This window comes from Xyrauchen texanus, chromosome 46 (genome assembly GCF_025860055.1).
Source record: "Xyrauchen texanus isolate HMW12.3.18 chromosome 46, RBS_HiC_50CHRs, whole genome shotgun sequence".
Classification (NCBI taxonomy): Eukaryota; Metazoa; Chordata; class Actinopteri; order Cypriniformes; family Catostomidae; genus Xyrauchen; species Xyrauchen texanus.
Genome location: NC_068321.1, coordinates 22,078,920 through 22,103,919, shown reverse-complemented (window position 1 = coordinate 22,103,919; position 25,000 = coordinate 22,078,920). Strand labels below are relative to the sequence as shown.

The following is a 25,000-nucleotide window of genomic DNA, read 5'->3' as shown; positions in this document are numbered from 1 at the left end:
CAGGTATAAGCTACTGGTCTGGATAACAGAGACATCTTAGGATGAGAAGAGTTGCTCGTATTCTTATGAATGGGACAAATCTAAATGCTAAATGGCAGCTGTAGGAATGGAAGTTCTGCCACAGTTACAAGCACCTGTTTGACAGAGACTGGCCGAGTTTGTAATGGAGTTTAAATGAATGTTACATTTATATAGCACTTTTCTGACACTACACTCAAAGCACGATAAGATCAGGAATGTGCACCTGAACAGGGGACTCTCCTCAACCACCACCAGTGTGCAGCATCCACCTGGATGATGCAACAGCAGACATTGTGCACCAGTATGCTCACCACACACCAGCTATTGGTGGAGGGAAGAGAGTAGAGTGGAGTGATAGATCCAATTAGTGAATGGGGATTATAAGGAGGCCATGATTGAGAAGGGCCAATGGGGGGAATTTAGCCAGGACACGGGTTACACCCCAACTCCTTTCAAAAAGTGCTCTATGATTTTTAATGACCACAGAGAGTCAGGACCTCAGTTTTAACATCTCATCCAAAGGACAGTGCAGTTTTACAGTATTGAGTCCCTGTCACTATACTGGGGCATTGGGACCACACAGACCACAGGTTGAGCACCCCCAGCTGGCCTCCCTAAAACCTCTTCAGCAACCTTAGTTTTCCAAAGAGGCCTCCCATCCAGGTACTGACCAAGCTCAAACCTGCTTAGCTTCAGCAGGAAACCAGTCTTGAGCTACAGGGTGATATGACTGCTGGCAATTCTCAGTTGATCTCTATCTGTAGAACTGCCGCTCAATGGATGTTTTTAGTTTTTCGCTCCATTCTGAGTAAACCCTAGAGACTGTTGTGCGTAAAAAAATCCCAGGAGATCAGCAGTACAGAAATAATCAAACCAGCCTGTCTGGCAACAACAATTATGCCACGGTTCAAATCACTGAGATCACATTTTTTCCCCATCCTGATGGTTGATGTGAACATTAACTGAAGCTCCTGACTTGTATCTGCATGATTTTATGCACTGCACTGCTGCCACATGATTAGCTAATTAAATAACCGCATGAATATATAGGTGTACATGTGTCCCTCATAAAGTGCTCAGTGTGTTTATTTTCCAGTAAGTTAAAAAAGGCATTTCAGAGGCAGAGTAAATTATAACTTTTTGATAAAAGATTAACATTTTGTTTCTTCATAACATGCACTCATGCACGATAAGATCAGGAATGTGCATTAAAGAAGTACATTTTGTCAATTATGATTTCATGTTGACTTTAACCAGAAATTAGTGATTAGTGACGTATTTTGCTTTTAGTGAGGACAAATATGTGTATATGTTGTTGTGAAATGTGATTATTTATTTTTTTAAACCAGTTAATCTGAGAATTCAATTGTTTGTGGTCAAATAGGTGTGTTCATGATCTCACATCGATTGGGTGTCACAGTGGCCACTGCAGGATGTCACTTCTATAGGGGTGATGGATGTGCAGTTGTTTGCATGTACATAGGTGGTGTAGTTCACACGAATGCATGAATCCTTTGGCTTACCTAAGATATTAGAGAGAGGTAAGATTATGATTGGCTATATCTCATGAACAATTGATCAGATGCATTGTGTTTTATGTGTTATGCATAGCATGTAAGATGTTTTTTTATTATTATTGTTTTTTTGGATGTTGGGACAGGTGAGAGAGAGAAAAGAAAAAGAAGAGAGAAAGGAGGAAAGGGATCAGGACATGACGTAGGACAGACTTGAACCTTCATCCCTGTTGCCCCAACAATGAAAAGTTTTTTTTTTTTAATTCCTTAAAGCAACAGTTCTGTGAACAGAAAATTCTGTCATCATTTACATTTAGAAGAGTTATATGGGTTGCTTTAAGCTACTTTTATGGTGCTTTTGTGTCCTTTCTGGACTTGAAAGCTCCAGTTCCATTCTATGTAATTGCATAAAAAAGTACCTTCTTCAGAAATTCTCTTTTTGTGTTCCAAGGAAGAAAGAAAGTCAAACAGGGTTGGAACAACATCAGGATTTGTAAATGGTGACAGAATTTAAATTTTTGAGTGAATTATCCCTTTAACATCTGTTATATGTTAAACACTACTCAAAAAATAGATTTTGACCAAATAAATGGACGGTAAGGAAACAGTATCTTACAGATCTGGCAACATCCATCTTCATCATATTTCTCAGTCCCCTGTATGAAAACAAATTCTTAATAGATCACGGCTATTTCTCCTTAAGCATTAATGAAATGAACATACAAATACATACATTATACAAATGTGTCATGTTTGGCCTAGAGGTATTTTGGCAGAGACAGTATAAAGGGGAGGAGACGGACCACTTGTATAGAAATAAATGGTGATAAATTGTAATGCCGTAGGAATGGAAGATCTGCCTCTAAGTCAAAAGAACCAATCCACTTATTGATAAGCATTGTCTGTTTGTTTACTCTAGGAAGCACATGGCCATTAAGTTGACTAGCTTGAAAATATATATTTTTTTGCCTGATTTGAGCCAAAGAACCAGCATTTATTACACCACTGTTGTCCGTTTTTACTGGCGATTTGAAATATGTTTTTGAAACATAATCTTGAATCGTCCAATCAGGTGTTGGTTTACTCGTGAATATAAATGACTCTTCATCTGCCATCCTAAGTTTAGGAAATTTGCTGCTTGGTGCTGTTGCCAAGATGGCCCCCAAGTGATATGACACGACTTTAAGGGACTGATTCTACTTACAGGTACACAGTCATCTTGCTTAAAGTCAGGGCACTTTGTTATGGTCTTCTCTGTCGTAATCCAGCCGTTAATTTCATGGCAGGTAATATTCTCACATTTGTCCTTGTGCACTTCTCCAACCTAAAAAACACAGACAGGATACATGAGCACGGAAGAACAGAGAAGTGTCTTTGACTGGTGACAAAGAACCCTGAAGAGAATTGTGTTTTAAAATATACCTTTAGTATATGTCTGGTTTTGTCTGATGATTCATAAATACAGGCTGTTGGCTTACATGTTCCACAGCACTCTCCTTCTTCTTTCACATTTTCAAATCCCTTGGAGTGCAAAAACAAGCTTGTTTTAATAGAACTGTGACACTTTTATGCTGTTTCTATATAAGAGCCTTTTAAAGCTAATTTACCGTCATTGTAAGAGAACTGGCACAATGATTTGATAAAATGACGGTGTATTAAGACATGTAGGCTTTGCTGCACTGATCAAGTATAAATCGCAATCATTACCTCAGGGCAAGGGTTGCAGACTGTATGAACACATTTCACAACATGTAGTTTAGTCTGCGGGTCTATATCCATTTCACAGTTACATTTCACACAAGGCTCTGTGGGGATATTCCCAGGCTGGAGAAAAGAACAGAGAAAGGAAAGTGAACCAACGTTACAAAGACTGAAACAATAAATATATAGATTGGATGCATGGACCGTTCTGTATTAACTAACTATACCCTTATTTGTGAAAAGCCTTACAGTTCTCGACCAGGCTTAAATGTAAACATAAGATTATGGAATGACAATGCAACACATGAATAACAGGTTCTAAATATCTTATCATTATACAGTATATATAAATAGTGAGAAGAAATGAACCCAGCATGTAGCTCACCTTGTACTCAGTGTTATTGTAAACACAGACGTCTTTGGGCACTGATCAAAAAAATATTGTTAGAAATGATGTAATATTTCAACAACTAAATTGTAATTATATTTAAAAAAGTTATATTTTATATAGAATAATGTCTGCATAATTTCCAACATTTTAAAAGTTGCTGTTTAATTCAATTATGTGGGTTAAATGTACCAGGATTTAGATTGAAATCTTAGACTTACCACATGGTGGGCAACAACTGTCTTCAGTTGTATTTGCTGCAAACTCATATCCCACATCACATCTCTTCTTAAGACACAACTCAATATTGCACACTTGAATAAGAAGGGGCAGGGAGTGTTGTTTAATTGATTTAAATGTATTTTTTTTTTTTTTGTATTGTATGTTGTATTGTATTGATGTTTAGTTCAAAGGTGGCACTAATTCAAAGTGGTGCCACTAGCTATTTTGTGCTCTGAATAATCTCTATGGCCAACAATGATTTCTGATTTCTGTGTAATACATGTTTGCATAAATTTACGCATAAATGGATGCCAATGAGACCTATAATCTTTCTTTTCATGCACCATGTCACAAAAACGTAATATCATGATAATATTTTGAGAAACAATTTCAATGTTAATGTATATGTCTGTAAAACAAAACAAGCTTTTAAAACATAAATGTCCACAAGCATGGCTTCAACTCACTTGTACACTCATACTTTGAGCAGCAGCCATTATTATAAGAAACCTTCTCAGGTTTAAATCCGTTGACACATTCAGGTATCAAAGCATCATTTGAGTCACACTGTACAGGGCTTGAGGTGACTTGCCCATTTATGCACTTTTTGGTGCTGCATCCTTCAGTCCAAGAGTCTCCATTCTGTTTTAAAATGACACAATCAATTAATATTGATTGAAAGAAACACAGCTGGGTTGTTGTTTATTTCAGGTATTCTTACTTGACTGTCAGTATTACAGCTACTCTGTAACTAATAATTTAAAGAGTTTACTGTATATTTTGGCTGTGATACTTTTTTTTTCAATATAAGTTGAATTGTCACACCAGAAGTGTTATTTTGCTTTTCTTATCACAATACCTTTTGGTTGACATTGGTACAATCCTTTGAAACTGTAGAGGGTGTTGTTTCAATACATGGTTTCTTTGTTATTTCACTAAAACAAGTGGAGTTGCAGTAAGCAAAGTAACACCAATCTGCCTTATCAGTTTTGTTGTAGATAATAGACCCTATGATAAGAACAAAAGCAAAAATAAACACAAATAGTTTAACATTAGGCAAGTGCAATGAGTGAAAGTTAATATACTGAGCATGGTTCATGGAATTTCTAAACTGTCAAAAATAAAACATTTATGATTTTTTTTTATGTGATAAATGTAGTACTGACCTGGTGAGAATGTTTGATTTGCAAATGTGCATGAACAGTTTAATTGAGGTGATGGCGTATGGGTGCTTGCAGTATTTGATTCTGTAAAAACAATGAATTCTGTAGAAGACAAAGGAGGAGTTGTAGATGTTGTTAATGGAGTTTCTGTTCCTGGCGGTGTTGGTGGAACAATAATAGTAGTTGTTGATGATTCTGTCACAGTAGATGTTGGCGTTATTGTGAACGGTGTTGAAGCAGTGGTAGTAGAAGTTATGGTTGATGAAGGAATTGGTGTTCCAGAAGTCATAGTATTTGTTGATAGTGTTTCTGTTGATGAAGTTTCTGTTCCAGTCGATATAGGTGGAACAATAATAGTAGTTGTTGAAGATGTTTCTGTCACAGTAGGTGTTGGTGTAGTTGTGAAAGGTGTTGTAGCAGTGCTAGTAGAAGTTACGGTTGATGAAGGAATTGGTGTTCCAGTAGTCATAGTATTTGTTGATGGTGTTTCTGTTGATGGTGTTTCTGTTCCTGCTGGTGTTGGTGGAACAACAATAGTAGTTGTTGAAGATGTTTCTGTCACAGTAGGTGTTGGTGTAGTTGTAAAAGGTGTTGTAGCAGTGCTAGTAGAAGTTATGGTTGATGAAGGAATTGGTGTTCCAGTAGTAATTGATGGTATTTCTGTTGATGGTGTTTCTGTTCCTGCTGGTGTTGGTGGAACAACAATAGTAGTTGTTGAAGATGTTTCTGTCACAGTAGGTGTTGGTGTTATTGTAAACGGTGTTGTAGCAGTGCTAGTAGAAGTTAATGTTGATGAAGGAATTGGTGTTCCAGTAGTCATAGTAATTGTTGATGGTGTTTCTGTTGATGGCGTTTCTGTTCCAGTCGATATTGGTGGAAAAATAATAGTAGTTGTTGAAGATGTTTCTGTCACAGTAGGTGTTGGTGTTATTATAAACGGTGTTGTAACAGTGTTTGTAGAAGTTAATGTTGAAGATGGAATTGGTGTTCCAGTAGTCATAGTATTTGTTGATGGTGTTTCTGTTGATGGTGTTTCTGATCCTGATGGTGTTGATGGAACAATAATAGTAGTTATTGAAGATGTTTCTGTCACAGTAGGTGTTGGTGTAGTTGTAAAAGGTGTTGTAGCAGTGCTAGTAGAAGTTACGGTTGATGAAGGAATTGATGTTCCAGTAGTAATTGATGGTGTTTCTGTTCCTGCTGGTGTTGGTGGAACAACAATAGTAGTTGTTGAAGATGTTTCTGTCAAAGTAGGTGTTGGTGTTATTGTAAACGGTGTTGTAGCAGTGCTAGTAGAAGTTACGGTTGATGAAGGAATTGATGTTCCAGTAGTAATTGATGGTGTTTCTGTTCCTGCTGGTGTTGGTGGAACAACAATAGTAGTTGTTGAAGATGTTTCTGTAACAGTAGGTGTTGGTGTTATTGTAAACGGTGTTGTAGCAGTGCTAGTAGAAGTTAATGTTGATGAAGGAATTGATGTTCCAGTAGTCATAGTATTTGTTGATGGTGTTTCTGTTGATGGCGTTTCTGTTCCACTCGATATTGTTGGAACAATAATAGTAGTTGTTGAAGATGTTTCTGTCACAGTAGGTGTTGGTGTAGTTGTAAAAGGTGTTGTAGCAGTGCTAGTAGAAGTTACGGTTGATGAAGGAATTGGTGTTCCAGTAGTAATTGATGGTATTTCTGTTGATGGTGTTTCTGTTCCTGCTGGTGTTGGTGGAACAACAATAGTAGTTGTTGAAGATGTTTCTGTCACAGTAGGTGTTGGTGTTATTGTAAACGGTGTTGTAGCAGTGCTAGTAGAAGTTAATGTTGATGAAGGAATTGATGTTCCAGTAGTCATAGTATTTGTTGATGGTGTTTCTGTTGATGGCGTTTCTGTTCCACTCGATATTGGTGGAGCAATAATAGTAGTTGTTGAAGATGTTTCTGTCACAGTAGGTGTTGGTGTTATTATAAACGGTGTTGTAACAGTGTTTGTAGAAGTTAATGTTGATGATGGAATTGGTGTTCCAGTAGTCATAGTATTTGTTGATGGTGATTCTGTTGATGGTGTTTCTGTTCCTGATGGTGTTGGTGGAACAACAACAGTAGTTGTTGAAGATGTTTCTGTCAAAGTAGGTGTTGGTGTTATTGTAAACGGTGTTGTAGCAGTGCTAGTAGAAGTTAATGTTGATGAAGGAATTGGTGTTCCAGTAGTCATAGTATTTGTTGATGGTGATTCCGTTGATGGTGTTTCTGATCCTGATGGTGTTGATGGAACAATAATAGTAGTTATTGAAGATGTTTCTGTCACAGTAGGTGTTGGTGTAGTTGTAAAAGGTGTTGTAGCAGTGCTAGTAGAAGTTACGGTTGATGAAGGAATTGGTGTTCCAGTAGTAATTGATGGTATTTCTGTTGATGGTGTTTCTGTTCCTGCTGGTGTTGGTGGAACAACAATAGTAGTTGTTGAAGATGTTTCTGTCACAGTAGGTGTTGGTGTTATTGTAAACGGTGTTGTAGCAGTGCTAGTAGAAGTTAATGTTGATGAAGGAATTGATGTTCCAGTAGTCATAGTATTTGTTGATGGTGTTTCTGTTGATGGCGTTTCTGTTCCACTCGATATTGTTGGAACAATAATAGTAGTTGTTGAAGATGTTTCTGTCACAGTAGGTGTTGGTGTAGTTGTAAAAGATGTTGTAGCAGTGCTAGTAGAAGTTACGGTTGATGAAGGAATTGGTGTTCCAGTAGTAATTGATGGTATTTCTGTTGATGGTGTTTCTGTTCCTGCTGGTGTTGGTGGAACAACAATAGTAGTTGTTGAAGATGTTTCTGTCACAGTAGGTGTTGGTGTTATTGTAAACGGTGCTGTAGCAGTGCTAGTAGAAGTTAATGTTGATGAAGGAATTGATGTTCCAGTAGTCATAGTATTTGTTGATGGTGTTTCTGTTGATGGCGTTTCTGTTCCACTCGATATTGGTGGAACAATAATAGTAGTTGTTGAAGATGTTTCTGTCACAGTAGGTGTTGGTGTTATTATAAACGGTGTTGTAACAGTGTTTGTAGAAGTTAATGTTGATGATGGAATTGGTGTTCCAGTAGTCATAGTATTTGTTGATGGTGATTCTGTTGATGGTGTTTCTGTTCCTGATGGTGTTGGTGGAACAACAACAGTAGTTGTTGAAGATGTTTCTGTCAAAGTAGGTGTTGGTGTTATTGTAAACGGTGTTGTAGCTGTGCTAGTAGAAGTTAATGTTGATGAAGGAATTGGTGTTCCAGTAGTCATAGTATTTGTTGATGGTGATTCCGTTGATGGTGTTTCTGTTCCTGATGGTGTTGGTGGAACAACAATAGTAGTTGTTGAAGATGTTTCTGTCACAGTAGGTGTTGGTGTTATTATAAATGGTGTTGTAACAGTGTTTGTAGAAGTTAATGTTGATGGTGGAATTGGTGTTCCAGTAGTCATAGTATTTGTTGATGGTGTTTCTGTTGATGGTGTTTCTGATCCTGATGGTGTTGGTGGAACAACAATAGTAGTTACTGAAGATGTTTCTGTCACAGTAGGTGTTGGTGTAGTTGTAAAAAGTGTTGTAGCAGTGCTAGTAGAAGTTATGGTTGATGAAGGAATTGGTGTTCCAGTAGTAATTGATGGTATTTCTGTTGATGGTGTTTCTGTTCCTGCTGGTGTTGGTGGAACAACAATAGTAGTTGTTGAAGATGTTTCTGTCACAGTAGGTGTTGGTGTTATTGTAAACGGTGTCGTAGCAGTGCTAGTAGAAGTTAATGTTGATGAAGGAATTGGTGTTCCAGTAGTTATAGTATTTGTTGATGGTGTTTCTGTTGATGGTGTTTCTGTTCCTGCTGGTGTTGGTGGAACAATAATAGTAGTTGTTGAAGATGTTTCTGTCACAGTAGGTGTTGGTGTTATTATAAACGGTGTTGTAACAGTGTTTGTAGAAGTTAATGTTGATGATGAAATTGGTGTTCCAGTAGTCATAGTATTTGTTGATGGTGTTTCTGTTGATGGTGTTTCTGATCCTGATGGTGTTGGTGGAACAACAATAGTAGTTATTGAAGATGTTTCTGTCACAGTAGGTGTTGGTGTTATTATAAACGGTGTTGTAACAGTGTTTGTAGAAGTTAATGTTGATGAAGGAATTTGTGTTCCAGTAGTCATAGTATTTGTTGATGGTGTTTCTGTTGATGGCGTTTCTGTTCCAGTCGATATTGGTGGAACAATAATAGTAGTTGTTGAAGATGTTTCTGTCAAAGTAGGTGTTGGTGTTATTATAAACGGTGTTGTTACAGTGTTTGTAGAAGTTAATGTTGATGATGGAATTGGTGTGCCAGTAGTCATAGTATTTGTTGATTGTGTTTCAGTTGATGGTGTTTCTGTCCCTGATGGTGTTGGTGGAACAACAATAGTAGTTGTTGAAGATGTTTCTGTCACAGTAGGTGTTGGTGTTATTGTAAACGGTGTTGTAGCAGTGCTAGTAGAAATTACGGTTGATGAAGGAATTGGTGTTCCAGTAGTCATAGTATTTGTTGATGGTGTTTCTGTTGATGGTGTTTCTGTTCCAGTCGATATTGGTGGAACAATAATAGTAGTTGTTGAAGATGTTTCTGTCACAGTAGGTGTTGGTGTTACTGAAAACGGTGTTGTAGCAGTGTTTGTAGAAGTTAATGTTGATGATGGAATTGGTGTTCCAGTAGTCATAGTATTTGTTGATGGTGATTCTGTTGATGGTGTTTCTGTTCCAGTCGATATTGGTGGAACAATAATAGTAGTTGTTGAAGATGTTTCTGTCACAGTATGTGTTGGTGTTATTGTAAACAATGTTGTAGCAGTGCTAGTAGAAGTTAATGTTGATGAAGGAATTGGTGTTCCAGTAGTCATAGTATTTGTTGATGGTGTTTCTGTTGATGGCGTTTCTGTTCCAGTCGATATTGGTGGAACAATAATAGTAGTTGTTGAAGATGTTTCTGTTACAGTAGGTGTTGGTGTTATTATAAACGGTGTTGTAACAGTTTTTGTAGATGTTAATGTTGATGAAGGAATTGGTGTTCCAGTAGTCATAGTATTTGTTGATGGTGTTTCTGTTGATGGCGTTTCTGTTCCAGTCGATATTGGTGGAACAATAATAGTAGTTGTTGAAGATGTTTCTGTCAAAGTAGGTGTTGGTGTTATTATAAACAGTGTTGTTACAGTGTTTGTAGAAGTTAATGTTGATGATGGAATTGGTGTTCCAGTAGTTATAGTATTTGTTGATGGTGTTTCTGTTCCTGATGGTGTTGGTGGAACAAAAATAGTAGTTGTTGAAGATGTTTCTGTCACAGTAGGTGTTGGTGTAGTTGTAAAAGGTGTTGTAGCAGTGCTAGTAGAAGTTATGGTTGATGAAGGAATTGGTGTTCCAGTAGTAATTGATGGTATTTCTGTTGATGGTGTTTCTGTTCCTGCTGGTGTTGGTGGAACAACAATAGTAGTTGTTGAAGATGTTTCTGTCACAGTAGGTGTTGGTGTTATTATAAACGGTGTTGTAACAGTGTTTGTAGAAGTTAATGTTGATGAAGGAATTGGTGTTCCAGTAGTCATTGTATTTGTTGATGGTGTTTCTGTTGATGGTGTTTCTGTTCCTGGCAGAGTTGGTGGAACAATAATAGTAGTTGTTGAAGATGTTTCTGTCACAGTAGGTGTTGGTGTTATTGTAAACAGTGTTGTAGCAGTGCTAGTAGAAGTTAATGTTGATGAAGGAATTGGTGTTCCAGTAGTCATAGTATTTGTTGATGGTGTTTCTGTTGATGGCGTTTCTGTTCCAGTCGATATTGGTGGAACAATAATAGTAGTTGTTGAAGATGTTTCTGTCACAGTAGGTGTTGGTGTTATTATAAACGGTGTTGTAACAGTGTTTGTAGAAGTTAATGTTGATGAATGAATTGGTGTTCCAGTAGTCATAGTATTTGTTGATGGTGTTTCTGTTGATGGCGTTTCTGTTCCAGTCGATATTGGTGGAACAATAATAGTAGTTGTTGAAGATGTTTCTGTCACAGTAGGTGTTGGTGTTATTATAAACGGTGTTGTTACAGTGTTTGTAGAAGTTAATGTTGATGATGGAATTGGTGTTCCAGTAGTCATAGTATTTGTTGATGGTGTTTCTGTTGATGGTGTTTCGGTTCCTGATGGTGTTGGTGGAACAACAATAGTAGTTGTTGAAGATGTTTCTTTCACAGTAGGTGTTGGTGTTGTTGTAAAAGGTGTTGTAGCAGTGCTAGTAGAAGTTACGGTTGATGAAGGAATTGGTGTTCCAGTAGTAATTGATGGTATTTCTGTTGATGGTGTTTCTGTTCCTGCTGGTATTGGTGGAACAACAATAGTAGTTGTTGAAGATGTTTCTGTCACAGTAGGTGTTGCTGTTATTGTAAACGGTGTTGTAGCAGTGCTAGAAGAAGTTAATGCTGATAAAGGAATTGGTGTTCCAGTAGTCATAGTATTTGTTGATGGTGTTTCTGTTGAGGGCGTTTCTGTTCCAGTCGATATGGGTGGAACAATAATAGTAGTTGTTGAAGATGTTTCTGTCAGAGTAGGTGTTGGTGTTATTATAAACGGTGTTGTAACAGTGTTTGTAGAAGTTAATGTTGATGATGGAATTGGTGTTCCAGTAGTCATAGTATTTGTTGATGGTGTTTCTGTTGATGGTGTTTCTGTTCCTGAAGGTGTTGGTGGAACAACAATAGTAGTTGTTGAAGATGTTTCTGTCACAGTAGGTGTTGGTGTAGTTGTAAAAGGTGTTGTAGCAGTGCTAGTAGAAGTTATGGTTGATGAAGGAATTGGTGTTCCAGTAGTAATTGATGGTATTTCTGTTGATGGTGTTTCTGTTCCTGCTGGTGTTGGTGGAACAACAATAGTAGTTGTTGAAGATGTTTCTGTCACAGTAGGTGTTGGTGTTATTATAAACGGTGTTGTAACAGTGTTTGTAGAAGTTAATGTTGATGAAGGAATTGGTGTTCCAGTAGTCATTGTATTTGTTGATGGTGTTTCTGTTGATGGTGTTTCTGTTCCTGGCAGAGTTGGTGGAACAATAATAGTAGTTGTTGAAGATGTTTCTGTCACAGTAGGTGTTGGTGTTATTGTAAACAGTGTTGTAGCAGTGCTAGTAGAAGTTAATGTTGATGAAGGAATTGGTGTTCCAGTAGTCATAGTATTTGTTGATGGTGTTTCTGTTGATGGCGTTTCTGTTCCAGTCGATATTGGTGGAACAATAATAGTATTTGTTGAAGATGTTTCTGTCACAGTAGGTGTTGGTGTTATTATAAACGGTGTTGTAACAGTGTTTGTAGAAGTTAATGCTGATGAAGGAATTGGTGTTCCAGTAGTCATAGTATTTGTTGATGGTGTTTCTGTTGATGGCGTTTCTGTTCCAGTCGATATTGGTGGAACAACAATAGTAGTTGTTGAAGATGTTTCTGTCACAGTAGGTGTTGGTGTTATTGTAAACGGTGTTGTAACAGTGTTTGTAGAAGTTAATGTTGATGAAGGAATTGGTGTTCCAGTAGTCATAGTATTTGTTGATGGTGTTTCTGTTGATGGCGTTTCTGTTCCAGTCGATATTGGTGGAACAATAATAGTAGTTGTTGAAGATGTTTCTGTCACAGTAGGTGTTGGTGTTATTATAAACGGTGTTGTTACAGTGTTTGTAGAAGTTAATGTTGATGATGGAATTGGTGTTCCAGTAGTCATAGTATTTGTTGATGGTGTTTCTGTTGATGGTGTTTCTGTTCCTGATGGTGTTGGTGGAACAACAATAGTAGTTGTTGAAGATGTTTCTTTCACAGTAGGTGTTGGTGTTGTTGTAAAAGGTGTTGTAGCAGTGCTAGTAGAAGTTACGGTTGATGAAGGAATTGGTGTTCCAGTAGTAATTGATGGTATTTCTGTTGATGGTGTTTCTGTTCCTGCTGGTATTGGTGGAACAACAATAGTAGTTGTTGAAGATGTTTCTGTCACAGTAGGTGTTGCTGTTATTGTAAACGGTGTTGTAGCAGTGCTAGAAGAAGTTAATGCTGATAAAGGAATTGGTGTTCCAGTAGTCATAGTATTTGTTGATGGTGTTTCTGTTGAGGGCGTTTCTGTTCCAGTCGATATGGGTGGAACAATAATAGTAGTTGTTGAAGATGTTTCTGTCAGAGTAGGTGTTGGTGTTATTATAAACGGTGTTGTAACAGTGTTTGTAGAAGTTAATGTTGATGATGGAATTGGTGTTCCAGTAGTCATAGTATTTGTTGATGGTGTTTCTGTTGATGGTGTTTCTGTTCCTGGCAGTGTTGGTGGAACAATAATAGTAGTTGTTGAAGATGTTTCTGTCACAATAGGTGTTGGTGTAGTTGTAAATGGTGTTGAAGCAGTGCTAGTAGAAGTTACGGTTGATGAAGGAATCGGTGTTCCAGTAGTAATTGATGGTATTTCTGTTGATGGTGTTTCTGATCCTGATGGTGTTGGTGGAAACACAATAGCAGTTGTTGAAGATGTTTCTGTCACAGTAGGTGTTGGTGTTGTTGTAAATGGTGTTGTAGCAGTGCTAGTAGAAGTTAATGTTGATAAAGGAATTGGTGTTCCAGTAGTCACAGTATTTGTTGATGGTGTTTCTGTTGATGGTGTTTCTGTTCCTGGCAGTGTTGGTGGAACAATAATAGTAGTTGTTGAAGATGTTTCTGTCACAGTAGGTGTTGGTGTTATTGTAAATGGTGTTGTAGCAGTGCTTGTAGAAGTTAATGCTGATGAAGGAATTGGTGTTCCAGTAGTCATAGTATTTGTTGATGGTGTTTCTGTTCCTGGCAGTGTTGGTGGAACAATAATAGTAGTTGTTGAAGATGGTTCTGTCACAGTAGGTGTTGGTGTTATTGTAAACGGTGTTGTAGCAGTGCTAATAGAAGTTAATGTTGATGATGGAATTGGTGTTCCAGTAGTCATAGTATTTGTTGATGGTGTTTCTGTTCCTGAAGGTGTTGGTGGAACAACAATAGTAGTTGTTGAAGATGTTTCTGTCACAGTAGGTGTTGGTGTTATTGTAAATGGTGTTGTAGCAGTGCTAGTAGAAGTTACGGTTGATGAAGGAATTGGTGTTCCAGTAGTAATTGATGGTATTTCTGTTGATGGTGTTTCTGTTCCTGCTGGTGTTGGTGGAACAACAATAGTAGTTGTTGAAGATGTTTCTGTCACAGTAGGTGTTGGTGTTATTATAAACGGTGTTGTAACAGTGTTTGTAGAAGTTAATGTTGATGAAGGAATTGGTGTTCCAGTAGTCATTGTATTTGTTGATGGTGTTTCTGTTGATGGTGTTTCTGTTCCTGGCAGAGTTGGTGGAACAATAATAGTAGTTGTTGAAGATGTTTCTGTCACAGTAGGTGTTGGTGTTATTGTAAACAGTGTTGTAGCAGTGCTAGTAGAAGTTAATGTTGATGAAGGAATTGGTGTTCCAGTAGTCATAGTATTTGTTGATGGTGTTTCTGTTGATGGCGTTTCTGTTCCAGTCGATATTGGTGGAACAATAATAGTATTTGTTGAAGATGTTTCTGTCACAGTAGGTGTTGGTGTTATTATAAACGGTGTTGTAACAGTGTTTGTAGAAGTTAATGCTGATGAAGGAATTGGTGTTCCAGTAGTCATAGTATTTGTTGATGGTGTTTCTGTTGATGGCGTTTCTGTTCCAGTCGATATTGGTGGAACAATAATAGTAGTTGTTGAAGATGTTTCTGTCACAGTAGGTGTTGGTGTTATTATAAACGGTGTTGTAACAGTGTTTGTAGAAGTTAATGTTGATGAATGAATTGGTGTTCCAGTAGTCATAGTATTTGTTGATGGTGTTTCTGTTGATGGCGTTTCTGTTCCAGTCGATATTGGTGGAACAATAATAGTAGTTGTTGAAGATGTTTCTGTCACAGTAGGTGTTGGTGTTATTATAAACGGTGTTGTTACAGTGTTTGTAGAAGTTAATGTTGATGATGGAATTGGTGTTCCAGTAGTCATAGTATTTGTTGATGGTGTTTCTGTTGATGGTGTTTCTGTTCCTGATGGTGTTGGTGGAACAACAATAGTAGTTGTTGAAGATGTTTCTTTCACAGTAGGTGTTGGTGTTGTTGTAAAGGTGTTGTAGCAGTGCTAGTAGAAGTTACGGTTGATGAAGGAATTGGTGTTCCAGTAGTAATTGATGGTATTTCTGTTGATGGTGTTTCTGTTCCTGCTGGTATTGGTGGAACAACAATAGTAGTTGTTGAAGATGTTTCTGTCACAGTAGGTGTTGCTGTTATTGTAAACGGTGTTGTAGCAGTGCTAGAAGAAGTTAATGCTGATAAAGGAATTGGTGTTCCAGTAGTCATAGTATTTGTTGATGGTGTTTCTGTTGAGGGCGTTTCTGTTCCAGTCGATATGGGTGGAACAATAATAGTAGTTGTTGAATATGTTTCTGTCAGAGTAGGTGTTGGTGTTATTATAAACGGTGTTGTAACAGTGTTTGTAGAAGTTAATGTTGATGATGGAATTGGTGTTCCAGTAGTCATAGTATTTGTTGATGGTGTTTCTGTTGATGGTGTTTCTGTTCCTGAAGGTGTTGGTGGAACAACAATAGTAGTTGTTGAAGATGTTTCTGTCACAGTAGGTGTTGGTGTTATTGTAAATGGTGTTGTAGCAGTGCTAGTAGAAGTTACGGTTGATGAAGTAATTGGTGTTCCAGTAGTAATTGATGGTATTTCTGTTGATGGTGTTTCTGTTCCTGCTGGTGTTGGTGGAACAACAATAGTAGTTGTTGAAGATGTTTCTGTCACAGTAGGTGTTGGTGTTGTTGTAAATGGTGTTGTAGCAGTGCTAGTAGAAGTTAATGTTGATGAAGTAATTGGTGTTCCAGTAGTTACAGTATTTGTTGATGGTGTTTCTGTTAATGGTGTTTCTGTTCCTGAAGTTGTTGGTGGAACAACAATAGTAGTTGTTGAAGATGTTTCTGTCACAGTAGGTGTTGGTGTTATTGTAAATGGTGTTGTAGCAGTGCTTGTAGAAGTTAATGCTGATGAAGGAATTGGTGTTCCAGTAGTCATAGTATTTGTTGATGGTGTTTCTGTTCCTGGCAGTGTTGGTGGAACAATAATAGTAGTTGTTGAAGATGGTTCTGTCACAGTAGGTGTTGGTGTTATTGTAAACGGTGTTGTAGCAGTGCTAATAGAAGTTAATGTTGATGATGGAATTGGTGTTCCAGTAGTCATAGTATTTGTTGATGGTGTTTCTGTTCCTGAAGGTGTTGGTGGAACAACAATAGTAGTTGTTGAAGATGTTTCTGTCACAGTAGGTGTTGGTGTTATTGTAAATGGTGTTGTAGCAGTGCTAGTAGAAGTTACGGTTGATGAAGGAATTGGTGTTCCAGTAGTAATTGATGGTATTTCTGTTGATGGTGTTTCTGTTCCTGCTGGTGTTTGTGGAACAACAATAGTAGTTGTTGAAGATGTTTCTGTCACAGTAGGTGTTGGTGTTGTTGTAAATGGTGTTGTAGCAGTGCTAGTAGAAGTTAATGCTGATGAAGGAATTGGTGTTCCTGTAGTCATAGTATTTGTTGATGGTGTTTCTGTTGATGGTGTTTCTGTTCCTGGCAGTGTTGGTGGAACAATAATAGTAGTTGTTGAAGATGTTTCTGTCACAGTAGGTGTTGGTGTTATTGTAAACGGTGTTGTAGCAGTGCTAGTAGAAGTTAATGTTGATGATGGAATTGGTGTTCCAGTAGTCATAGTATTTGTTGATGGTGATTCGGTTGATGGTGATTCTGTTCCTGATGGTGTTGGTGGAACAACAATAGTAGTTGTTGAAGATGTTTCTGTCACAGTAGGTGTTGGTGTAGTTGTAAATGGTGTTGTAGCAGTGCTAGTAGAAGTTACGGTTGATGAAGGAATTGGTGTTCCAGTTGTAATTGATGGTATTTCTGTTGATGGTGTTTCTGTTCCTGCTGGTGTTGGTGGAACAACAATAGTAGTTGTTGAAGATGTTTCTGTCACAGTAGGTGTTGGTGTTGTTGTAAACGGTGTTGTAGCAGTGCTAGTAGAAGTTAATGCTGATGAAGGAATTGGTGTTCCTGTAGTTATAGTATTTGTTGATGGTGTTTCTGTTGATGGTGTTTCTGTTCCTGATGTTGTTGGTGGAACAGCAATAGTAGTTGTTGAAGATGTTTCTGTCACAGTAGGTGTTGGTGTTATTATAAACGGTGTTGTTACAGTGTTTGTAGAAGTTAATGTTGATGATGGAATTGGTGTTCCAGTAGTCATAGTATTTGTTGATGGTGATTCTGTTGATGGTGTTTCTGTTCCTGCTGATGTTTTTGGAACAATAATAGTAGTTGTTGAAGATTTTTCTGTCTCTCTATGTGTTGGTGTTGTTGTAAACGGTATTGTAGCAGCGTTTTTGGATTTTACAGTTTTATGTTTCCTTGTGGCATTTGAAGATTTAGTGATATCGGTTATTTCTATGGAAGTTTCAGTTTGAGTTGTGAAATTGAAAGGTGTAACTGTTGTGATGCATATAGAAATCTCTCTTATTATTTCAGAATTTGACCCACACACAGCAGTAAAACATGTGCCTTCCCCATCTGAGGTGTAGTACACTAATTCTCCCATTTTAAATGTTTTCCCATCATAGAAACATATATCTTCAGGAACACACTCTGCCTCTGTAACACATTTCCTGGTGTCCTCTTTCAATAATGGCCTCTCTGGAGGGCACTTATGAAAACATCCTATGTGAATAACAAAAGGCAGAAGGAAAATAAAGCAGGAGTCAAACACTGGCATTGACAAATGTATTTGGCTCTAGTGTATTAATAATGTATATATATTAATCTTATTTTGTGATTATGTTTTTATCCATGAAACATAATCCACTGCTCATGTATTATATTTAATAAAAGTGTACTGATATCACTCAAACAGCAGGTTTTGTCTTTTTTTACTCTGATATGCCTTTTTTTCCAGTTGAACTACTAAATAAGAGTAGAATACAAACCACATCAACTAATGTATGTTGGCTCATAAGTCTACATGCTATGGGAAAGCTCCAAGAAAGTATGTTCTCAGAGGTTTAAGAATTAAGTCATACCCTCGAGGAGAGGAATTTGACTGGAGCAGTTCCCTGATGGGTTTCTGCAGGTTTTCATGCAGGGTGATCCACAGGTTTTATAGTGCCAGGTACAGTCATCTTCAGGGTTGTCATAGTATTCACAGAACATAGCTGCAAGAACAACCACTTGAGTCAGCACTCTGACAATATTTTTATTATATGACCCATCATAGATTGCTATTTACATATGGAGAATGCCGAATGCAGTTAGGAAAATAATTTCTAAACAAGCATATATCAGTCTGGCTACTTACGGCAAATTCTAGGACTCCGCCATTTTATGCAAGATCCTTTTTTTCGGCATTCAGCAGCATAAGCTGCCACAGCGGTACATAAACACTCGCAGTCACCCCCTGTATCACATGCACAGGTGTCCCTTAAACAGGCATCGTAATATGGGAAAGGGTCCACCTACGGACAACAAAATCAGACAAGGAGTACTTTCAATATCTAAACTCTCAAGATAAAAAGCTGGAACACTCAACTGTGAGTTGAGATGTAACAACAGATGAAGAAATGTAGCATATGCTAGGCTAAAGTCTGAACATTTAAATGAATACATATATTTGTATTTTAACAGAGGGTAAAAGCTTGACTTTGTTTCCAAATTGTTGCAAAAAGTTGTAGAATATTACATACATGGTGATGGCAATCCAGAAAGAAATTGCTTGTGATGATGTTGCATTGTTTGATAGCCCAAGCACTCCGATGTGGATTACTTTCACAAGGGTTAATCAAGCTGTCCACATCTGGACAGCTGGGGTTCACATTCCAGCTACTCCCAAATACATATGCATCCGTCACCTCTTCTCCATCATGCTTTATAAAGTCATTATTTGCATTACCATCAAAGTTCCCACACAGTCCACACACCTTACCCTGCCGTAGAGATCATGTGGATGGTGAGTGGATGAACAAAGGGTAAAGGATGGTTGTGAGTTTTTGTGCATGTATGGATAATACACACCTTTAATTTGGGATGGAGTTGGAGCATTATGCTTGTTTTATTGTCCCAGATCAAGTTTAAAAGGTTTCTGATCTCTATGACAATGTAGATCCCTGCAGAATGGATTTGATATTGGTACTCAGTGTCGTTACTTATAACAACTTTGACCCCATCCTCTTCAGATAAAATCACCTTGTTACTCTGAAGGAATTGAATAGTTAAGTGGCAGAAAATTATCAATAATCAACATATGTAATTGAATATAACATTCTCCTAAAAATATAGCCATTGAAATGGTATCATTTGTGATATTGCATATTTTGATTTATTGTGATAATATATTCAAGCTGACTTTGAACTGTAAAATTCCTCACCCCAAAGGAGAGATTGATGGATTTGGAGCAAATTGTGTTGGTGATGCCACAGGGAATGTTCTCTGCAACAAGGCGGAAAGAATATGGACTCTGGTCCACATTGCAGTAATCCTAAAGTGGATGCATAGATAGATTATGTGTCTGGTGACATGTATTATAAATGCCTAGTAAAAGGATTCCAATATTTTTTTATGACATGCGTACGTGCGCTAAGATGTGTTCACAGTCTCCATGGAATGAATATGCTTTGCCATCAAAAGTCTTGAAATGACCTTCACCGTAGATGGTACAGGTGCCATAACACTCCTCATCTGTACAAGTCCACATCCCATTTATGCATGTGCTGAAATATAGAGAACATTTGACATATTAATAGTGAACATTACATGACATGTAAGCATGCCAATTATTGGCAAGTACATACGTTTCTGGAAAATATTACTTAAAATTGAGTTGGATAAGTGTCATTTTCTTGTTATGTGGCATGTTTACACAGTATGGATATTTATATTCTTTGGATGAATAACTCACCAGTTGTTGCAATCCTCTTGAACTTGGTCCCCAGGTTCATAGGTTAATCCATTGTGGACACAGGGACAGTTTTCCTTTCGCACACACATGCTTTTATTTGTGGCCAGAAGGTCATCTGGGCACATACACCCTGATACACAGCCTGTGCTCACCTATAGCCAAAACAAACCAAGAAGGGCCTTTGGTAAACTCTTCTTTTTTCCTTAATGCTGCTGAGAAGTTAATTATGCTTTCTTTTTCCCATCCAACCACCCATCTATCCATCAATGAGGCCACCTTTTCATCCATCATCCTTCCATGAAGTCACATTTTTCGTCCATCCATCCATCCATCCATCCATCCATCCATCCATCCATCCATCCATCCATCCATTTACCAGTCCACATTTATATCCATCCATCCATCCATCCATCCATCCACCAGGCCACCTTTTTATCAATCAATCCATCCATCCAGCTTAACTCACACAATTGTTTGGGTCTTGGTTCTGACATGTCCTCTGACACTCTGTCCCTTTTTTTTCAAGTTCATAATTTGAGCAGTTGATGAAGACTTTTGGAGCCACACAGTCTACAAACAGAACAGACCCATGGATGAGGAGTGTAAAACTTATACACATCATACAAGTTTAGCCTAATTTCAGTGTTGCCTCAAATTTAAATTTGGATAGTGGTATTGTAGAGGACGTAGTTTCAGCTCACCTTCCTGTCTGGAGCAGTCTAATTTGCCAAGATTGCAGATACTGTACAACAAAATAGTGCAAATCAGGTGTTACTATATGGTCATCAAGACTTTCCATAGGGTTTAAACTATGCATTTTGTGTAATGTGTGGAACTGATATACCATTTTACACCATTAATGTAAATTGTCTTTGATGGCTCTAAGACCTGGCTGTCATAGTAACAAGGACACTGGTCAGCGGGCACACAATTGTCCACATCATTGAGGTATGTGCCCTCAGGACAGACACAGCCATCTACGGGTGTGAAGGACACTTGGCAGGTATAGTCCTGTCCGCTGAGAGAACGGCAGGTTCTGGCACAACTGGTCACATTGTAGGAGTACTTCATGTTGTTTGAGCAATCAGTTACTGTGCAAACAGAGATGTTTAATTTTTTTATGCAATACTCTGAAAATACTGTAAAAATATTATTCTGTGGACAGTAGAATATGTATGGCCTCAAAGCTAATAGACATGGACTGAAAGCCACATAACTTGATATAAAACTATATACAGTACTTAATACAGTACAAACAAACAAACAAAAACATATATAGCACTCACTGCAGGGGTCTGAATCCATCCAGTCCTGGAGAATGATTCCTCTGGCAGCACAGGCATGGGCATAGGTGGACAGGGACGCACACATACACTTCTTAATATCTGCACACTTACAGGTGTCATAGACGCACCTCTGCAAAGGATGAAAGCCAGAATGTATACATGAAGGTGCACAATTGTTACATAAAAAAGAGATGATTACTGTATGTTTGTGCAGGAAGACTCACTTCATAATAAATCTCAGGACATATTTCTGAATGACATGGGGCAAAGGTTCCATTTGGGTTTGTGAGACGGGAACACCACTCTTTTGCAATTTTCTCTAAATGGAGTGAATAAAAATATGATATGTTTTCCTCAAAGTTTAACACTGCAAGACTCTTAACACCAACAGATATGAAAAGTAAATTTTCCTTTGGTACAAATACAAGTATTCAATTCAACAGTATTCTCTCATAAATAATTTTCATGCATATTGTACTGTTTTAAGTTGTGTGTATGTGTAGGGTTTTTTTTTAACATATGTAATGTTTGTAATTTTCTTGACTACCTGTGTTCATGCTCAGGCTACAAGGGTTTGCAAATATGTTGTCAAGATCAGGACAGCTATATGGGTTTCTTTTCCAAAAGTTGACAAAGGTTGTTGGTGTCCCTTCTGTAATGCCTGATTCAATTTTAAAGTCATCTCTTTGAACATCATTATAGTTCCCACACAGACCTGTGAGAAGCATGATATGCAATTAAAATTTTTAACAGGAAGACATAATGTTTTTAATTCATTGACAGTCCCATATACTTCTTTCAAGATGATCTGTTGTTTAACAGGTCCTTTCTTAAAGAAATAGTTCACCCAAAAAAGATTGCCCTAAAGGAACTATAGTAAAGGAACCTTTCCTTTAAAATATGAGTGAGTGTACCCTATGGTCATTTCACCAAAAAAAAAAAAAAGAAAAATGTATTGATGGATTTGTCTAATGCACATAAACTATTTTGAGAACCATCCGCATGACAAAACTCACCACTCATTTTGTCTTTCTCCTTAGTGCTGGCTACAATATACAACTGCATGACTGGAGCCAACTGGATCTCTAGACGAAGACTCTTCAAATCAGCAATGATATAGGAGGTTGAGGGCTGGAAGATGACCATATTATCTGTGACAAAGAAATGAACAGGTAAGAAATAAGAACTGTATTTGCTGATGTTAATGCTGATAATGATATCCTGAATATCAATAATTGTGATTACTTAAAAATACAGAGAATACAATAAATTCAGAGAAGAAAGTGCATTATTATCTTTTTGGTTATACAACGAGATCCCTCATATTTGGTAACCCACCTGTAAAGCTAGGAAGCCTAAATTGACTATTTCCATTCACTGTCACAGTTCCACTGTCTGAAAAACGAATCTGTTTCATAAGGGCGAGAAAAAAAATTATGTATTGTGATTGTTACTTAGATCATATATAATTATCAGATAAAAACCAAGAGGCAGAAACATAATTGTTTTAATAGTATCATTGAGACACAGGCTATGTTCGGAATAGCATTCTTTCTGCAGTATGTATACTAAAGACTGTATACAACTTTCTGTACGCATGGGATACAGTAAACAGCAGTGCACACTGTGCAGGATACTGTATCCCACAATGCATTGTGTTTGAATAATCGTGCCATTTCCACAATGACGAATAATCCATTTGTAGTATTATCCACCAGTTTTGCTTGACACATAATTTGATCAGACTGTTAATAGTTAAAACAGTTGAAATAAACGTTTGAAAAACACTAAATAAGCTTTCTGTGTCTTGTGTTGCCAACTGGATGCCACTTGCTGAAACATGCAACATAATGAGGTCATGTGACATCAAAGTAGCATACTAAATTTTTAGTCATTTATTGTTTCATATTGTTTCACATGCACAAAATAATGTAATTTAGCATGGAAATTTGAACATTTTGAAGTCACAAAATCTCAAAAAGCACTGTTTTTAAAAAATACTTTACAATGTGACACATATGGAAATGAATTACGAAAATGTGCAAGAATGATAAAAAATGGGTAAATTAAACACTCAAAGTGCTTACAGTGGTCCCCGCGATGATAAGTGTAACAGACTTTAAACATGTGTCTGTTTGGGCCTCATCACACTTTACCAAATTTCCAAGAACGGCAATATCACTGTCATTAGAGTGCTGAAATAAAATAAAAACACATGTTATGTCTGAAAGTACCTCCAAATGATATAGTATTGTGTTATATCAATCATGCAAATAAAAACATAACTGAAGGTATTCATTAATTTAACCAAGACAGGAGCATTTGCTGCATTAAATGTTACAGACCTTAGTGAGGATGTATTCACAGTTGCCGCTGAAGGTGAAGCTTTTTCCATCATAAGTGGTGATGTGAGACCCTCCAACAATAGAGCAGATTCCGGGACATTCCAGATCCATGCAATTCCAATATCCAGCAGCACACACACTGGTGCAATATGACAGCCGTGTTATTATTAGTCAGTTCTGTTTAATTCTAGTGGCTTGTCCATATGTGTGTGTGTGTGACTTTGAAGGGGTCATTTCATAAACTTTTTATATTCAATTTGTATTTACTTTATTTCCCTGGGGTCCACTTAAAATGCATTACAGTTTAGTTTTTATTAACCATTTTCACCCTCTCTCTGACCCTTTGAATGAAATAGGTCACTCTTGCTTACATGACTTTAACACTTTTATATAAATGTCCTCTTCACATGTGAAATAAGACACAGTAATTTGTGGCATTTACAGCTGTCAGCTCCAACCCAGATTTGATTTTTAGCATAGTCTTAATAAATGGAATTTTTGGACTTCTGGAGGTTACAGTATGTTTTCATAGAACATTGAACTCTTTAAAGATCAAAGGCAATGTGGCTATGTTTACATAAGCAGAAAAAATATTTTTTTGGCCTAAAACCGGACAGTTATAAACCCTAGAAGCAACAAACATCGCATATGCCACATTTCCCTTTTTTTTATTTGGATACTGCCCCCATAATAAACCATTACTGAGGCGACTGTGGCTCAGGTGGTAGAGCGGGTTGGCTGCTAATTGCAGAGTTTACGGTTCGATTCCCGCCCACATGCCAAAGTGTCCTTGGGTAAGACACTGAACCCCAAGTTGCTCCCAATGGCAAGCTAGCGCCTTGCCTGGCAGCTCTGCCGCCATTTGTGTATGAGTGTGAGTGTGAGTGTGAATGTGTGTGTGAATGGGTGAATGGGATACAGTGTCAAGTGCTTTGGTAACCTCTAAGGTTCAAAAAAGTTGCTATATAAGTGGAGACCATTTACCATTATCAATGGCTAAACACTAAAACATGGTGAACATATGCAAGTTTGCATCATTACTATGACATAGTATGTAGATGTGCAAGCAAAAGTGACAGCAGTCTGAACAGAAAGAAAATCAGATCTGTCCACGTGCAACTTGCATTTTGAACAGTCTAAAATATCTGATTTGAGAACAAATCTGATTGTTCCAGAAGTGTGAACAAACTCTTTGATTCCTTATGCTATGACCCCTTTAAAATTTTAAATGATAAATTCTTTACCATGTTTTACATGCTTGTGTATATGACTCTCCTGATTGGTATATTGTGCCATCGTGCTCACATGGGCACTCACTGATTGGAACACAGCCATTGTCACCAATGTCATCTTCCACAGTGCCTTTTCAAAGAGAAAGCAAAATGGTGTGAT

The 25,000-nt window shown here is 37.6% G+C and overlaps 1 protein-coding gene across 1 annotated transcript in view; it reads right to left on the bottom strand.

Annotated features, from left to right (window-relative positions):
• Positions 1 to 6: 6 nt before the first annotated feature.
• The window catches only part of LOC127638066 (mucin-2-like), a 25,713-nt gene continuing 719 nt past the window's right edge, over positions 7 to 25,000 (bottom strand). The window contains exons 2-37 of the mRNA XM_052119401.1: positions 24,853 to 24,970; positions 23,609 to 23,747; positions 23,351 to 23,458; positions 22,602 to 22,671; positions 22,280 to 22,414; positions 21,811 to 21,978; positions 21,488 to 21,582; positions 21,264 to 21,393; positions 20,822 to 21,068; positions 20,679 to 20,719; positions 20,444 to 20,547; positions 19,978 to 20,129; positions 19,651 to 19,789; positions 19,447 to 19,557; positions 19,094 to 19,273; positions 18,766 to 19,005; positions 18,381 to 18,537; positions 18,106 to 18,237; positions 17,467 to 17,746; positions 16,896 to 17,190; positions 15,888 to 16,185; positions 14,585 to 15,138; positions 12,302 to 12,856; positions 10,880 to 11,254; positions 10,004 to 10,363; positions 9,493 to 9,838; positions 5,013 to 7,775; positions 4,706 to 4,854; positions 4,314 to 4,488; positions 3,846 to 3,938; positions 3,622 to 3,662; positions 3,243 to 3,359; positions 2,958 to 3,056; positions 2,740 to 2,859; positions 2,152 to 2,191; positions 7 to 1,544 (exon numbers count right to left, since the gene is read on the bottom strand). Of these exons, the coding sequence (XP_051975361.1) occupies positions 1,420 to 1,544; positions 2,152 to 2,191; positions 2,740 to 2,859; positions 2,958 to 3,056; positions 3,243 to 3,359; positions 3,622 to 3,662; positions 3,846 to 3,938; positions 4,314 to 4,488; positions 4,706 to 4,854; positions 5,013 to 7,775; positions 9,493 to 9,838; positions 10,004 to 10,363; positions 10,880 to 11,254; positions 12,302 to 12,856; positions 14,585 to 15,138; positions 15,888 to 16,185; positions 16,896 to 17,190; positions 17,467 to 17,746; positions 18,106 to 18,237; positions 18,381 to 18,537; positions 18,766 to 19,005; positions 19,094 to 19,273; positions 19,447 to 19,557; positions 19,651 to 19,789; positions 19,978 to 20,129; positions 20,444 to 20,547; positions 20,679 to 20,719; positions 20,822 to 21,068; positions 21,264 to 21,393; positions 21,488 to 21,582; positions 21,811 to 21,978; positions 22,280 to 22,414; positions 22,602 to 22,671; positions 23,351 to 23,458; positions 23,609 to 23,747; positions 24,853 to 24,970 (9,251 nt within the window). The 3' untranslated portion in view covers positions 7 to 1,419. The remainder of the gene's footprint in view (positions 1,545 to 2,151; positions 2,192 to 2,739; positions 2,860 to 2,957; positions 3,057 to 3,242; positions 3,360 to 3,621; positions 3,663 to 3,845; positions 3,939 to 4,313; positions 4,489 to 4,705; positions 4,855 to 5,012; positions 7,776 to 9,492; positions 9,839 to 10,003; positions 10,364 to 10,879; positions 11,255 to 12,301; positions 12,857 to 14,584; positions 15,139 to 15,887; positions 16,186 to 16,895; positions 17,191 to 17,466; positions 17,747 to 18,105; positions 18,238 to 18,380; positions 18,538 to 18,765; positions 19,006 to 19,093; positions 19,274 to 19,446; positions 19,558 to 19,650; positions 19,790 to 19,977; positions 20,130 to 20,443; positions 20,548 to 20,678; positions 20,720 to 20,821; positions 21,069 to 21,263; positions 21,394 to 21,487; positions 21,583 to 21,810; positions 21,979 to 22,279; positions 22,415 to 22,601; positions 22,672 to 23,350; positions 23,459 to 23,608; positions 23,748 to 24,852; positions 24,971 to 25,000) is intronic.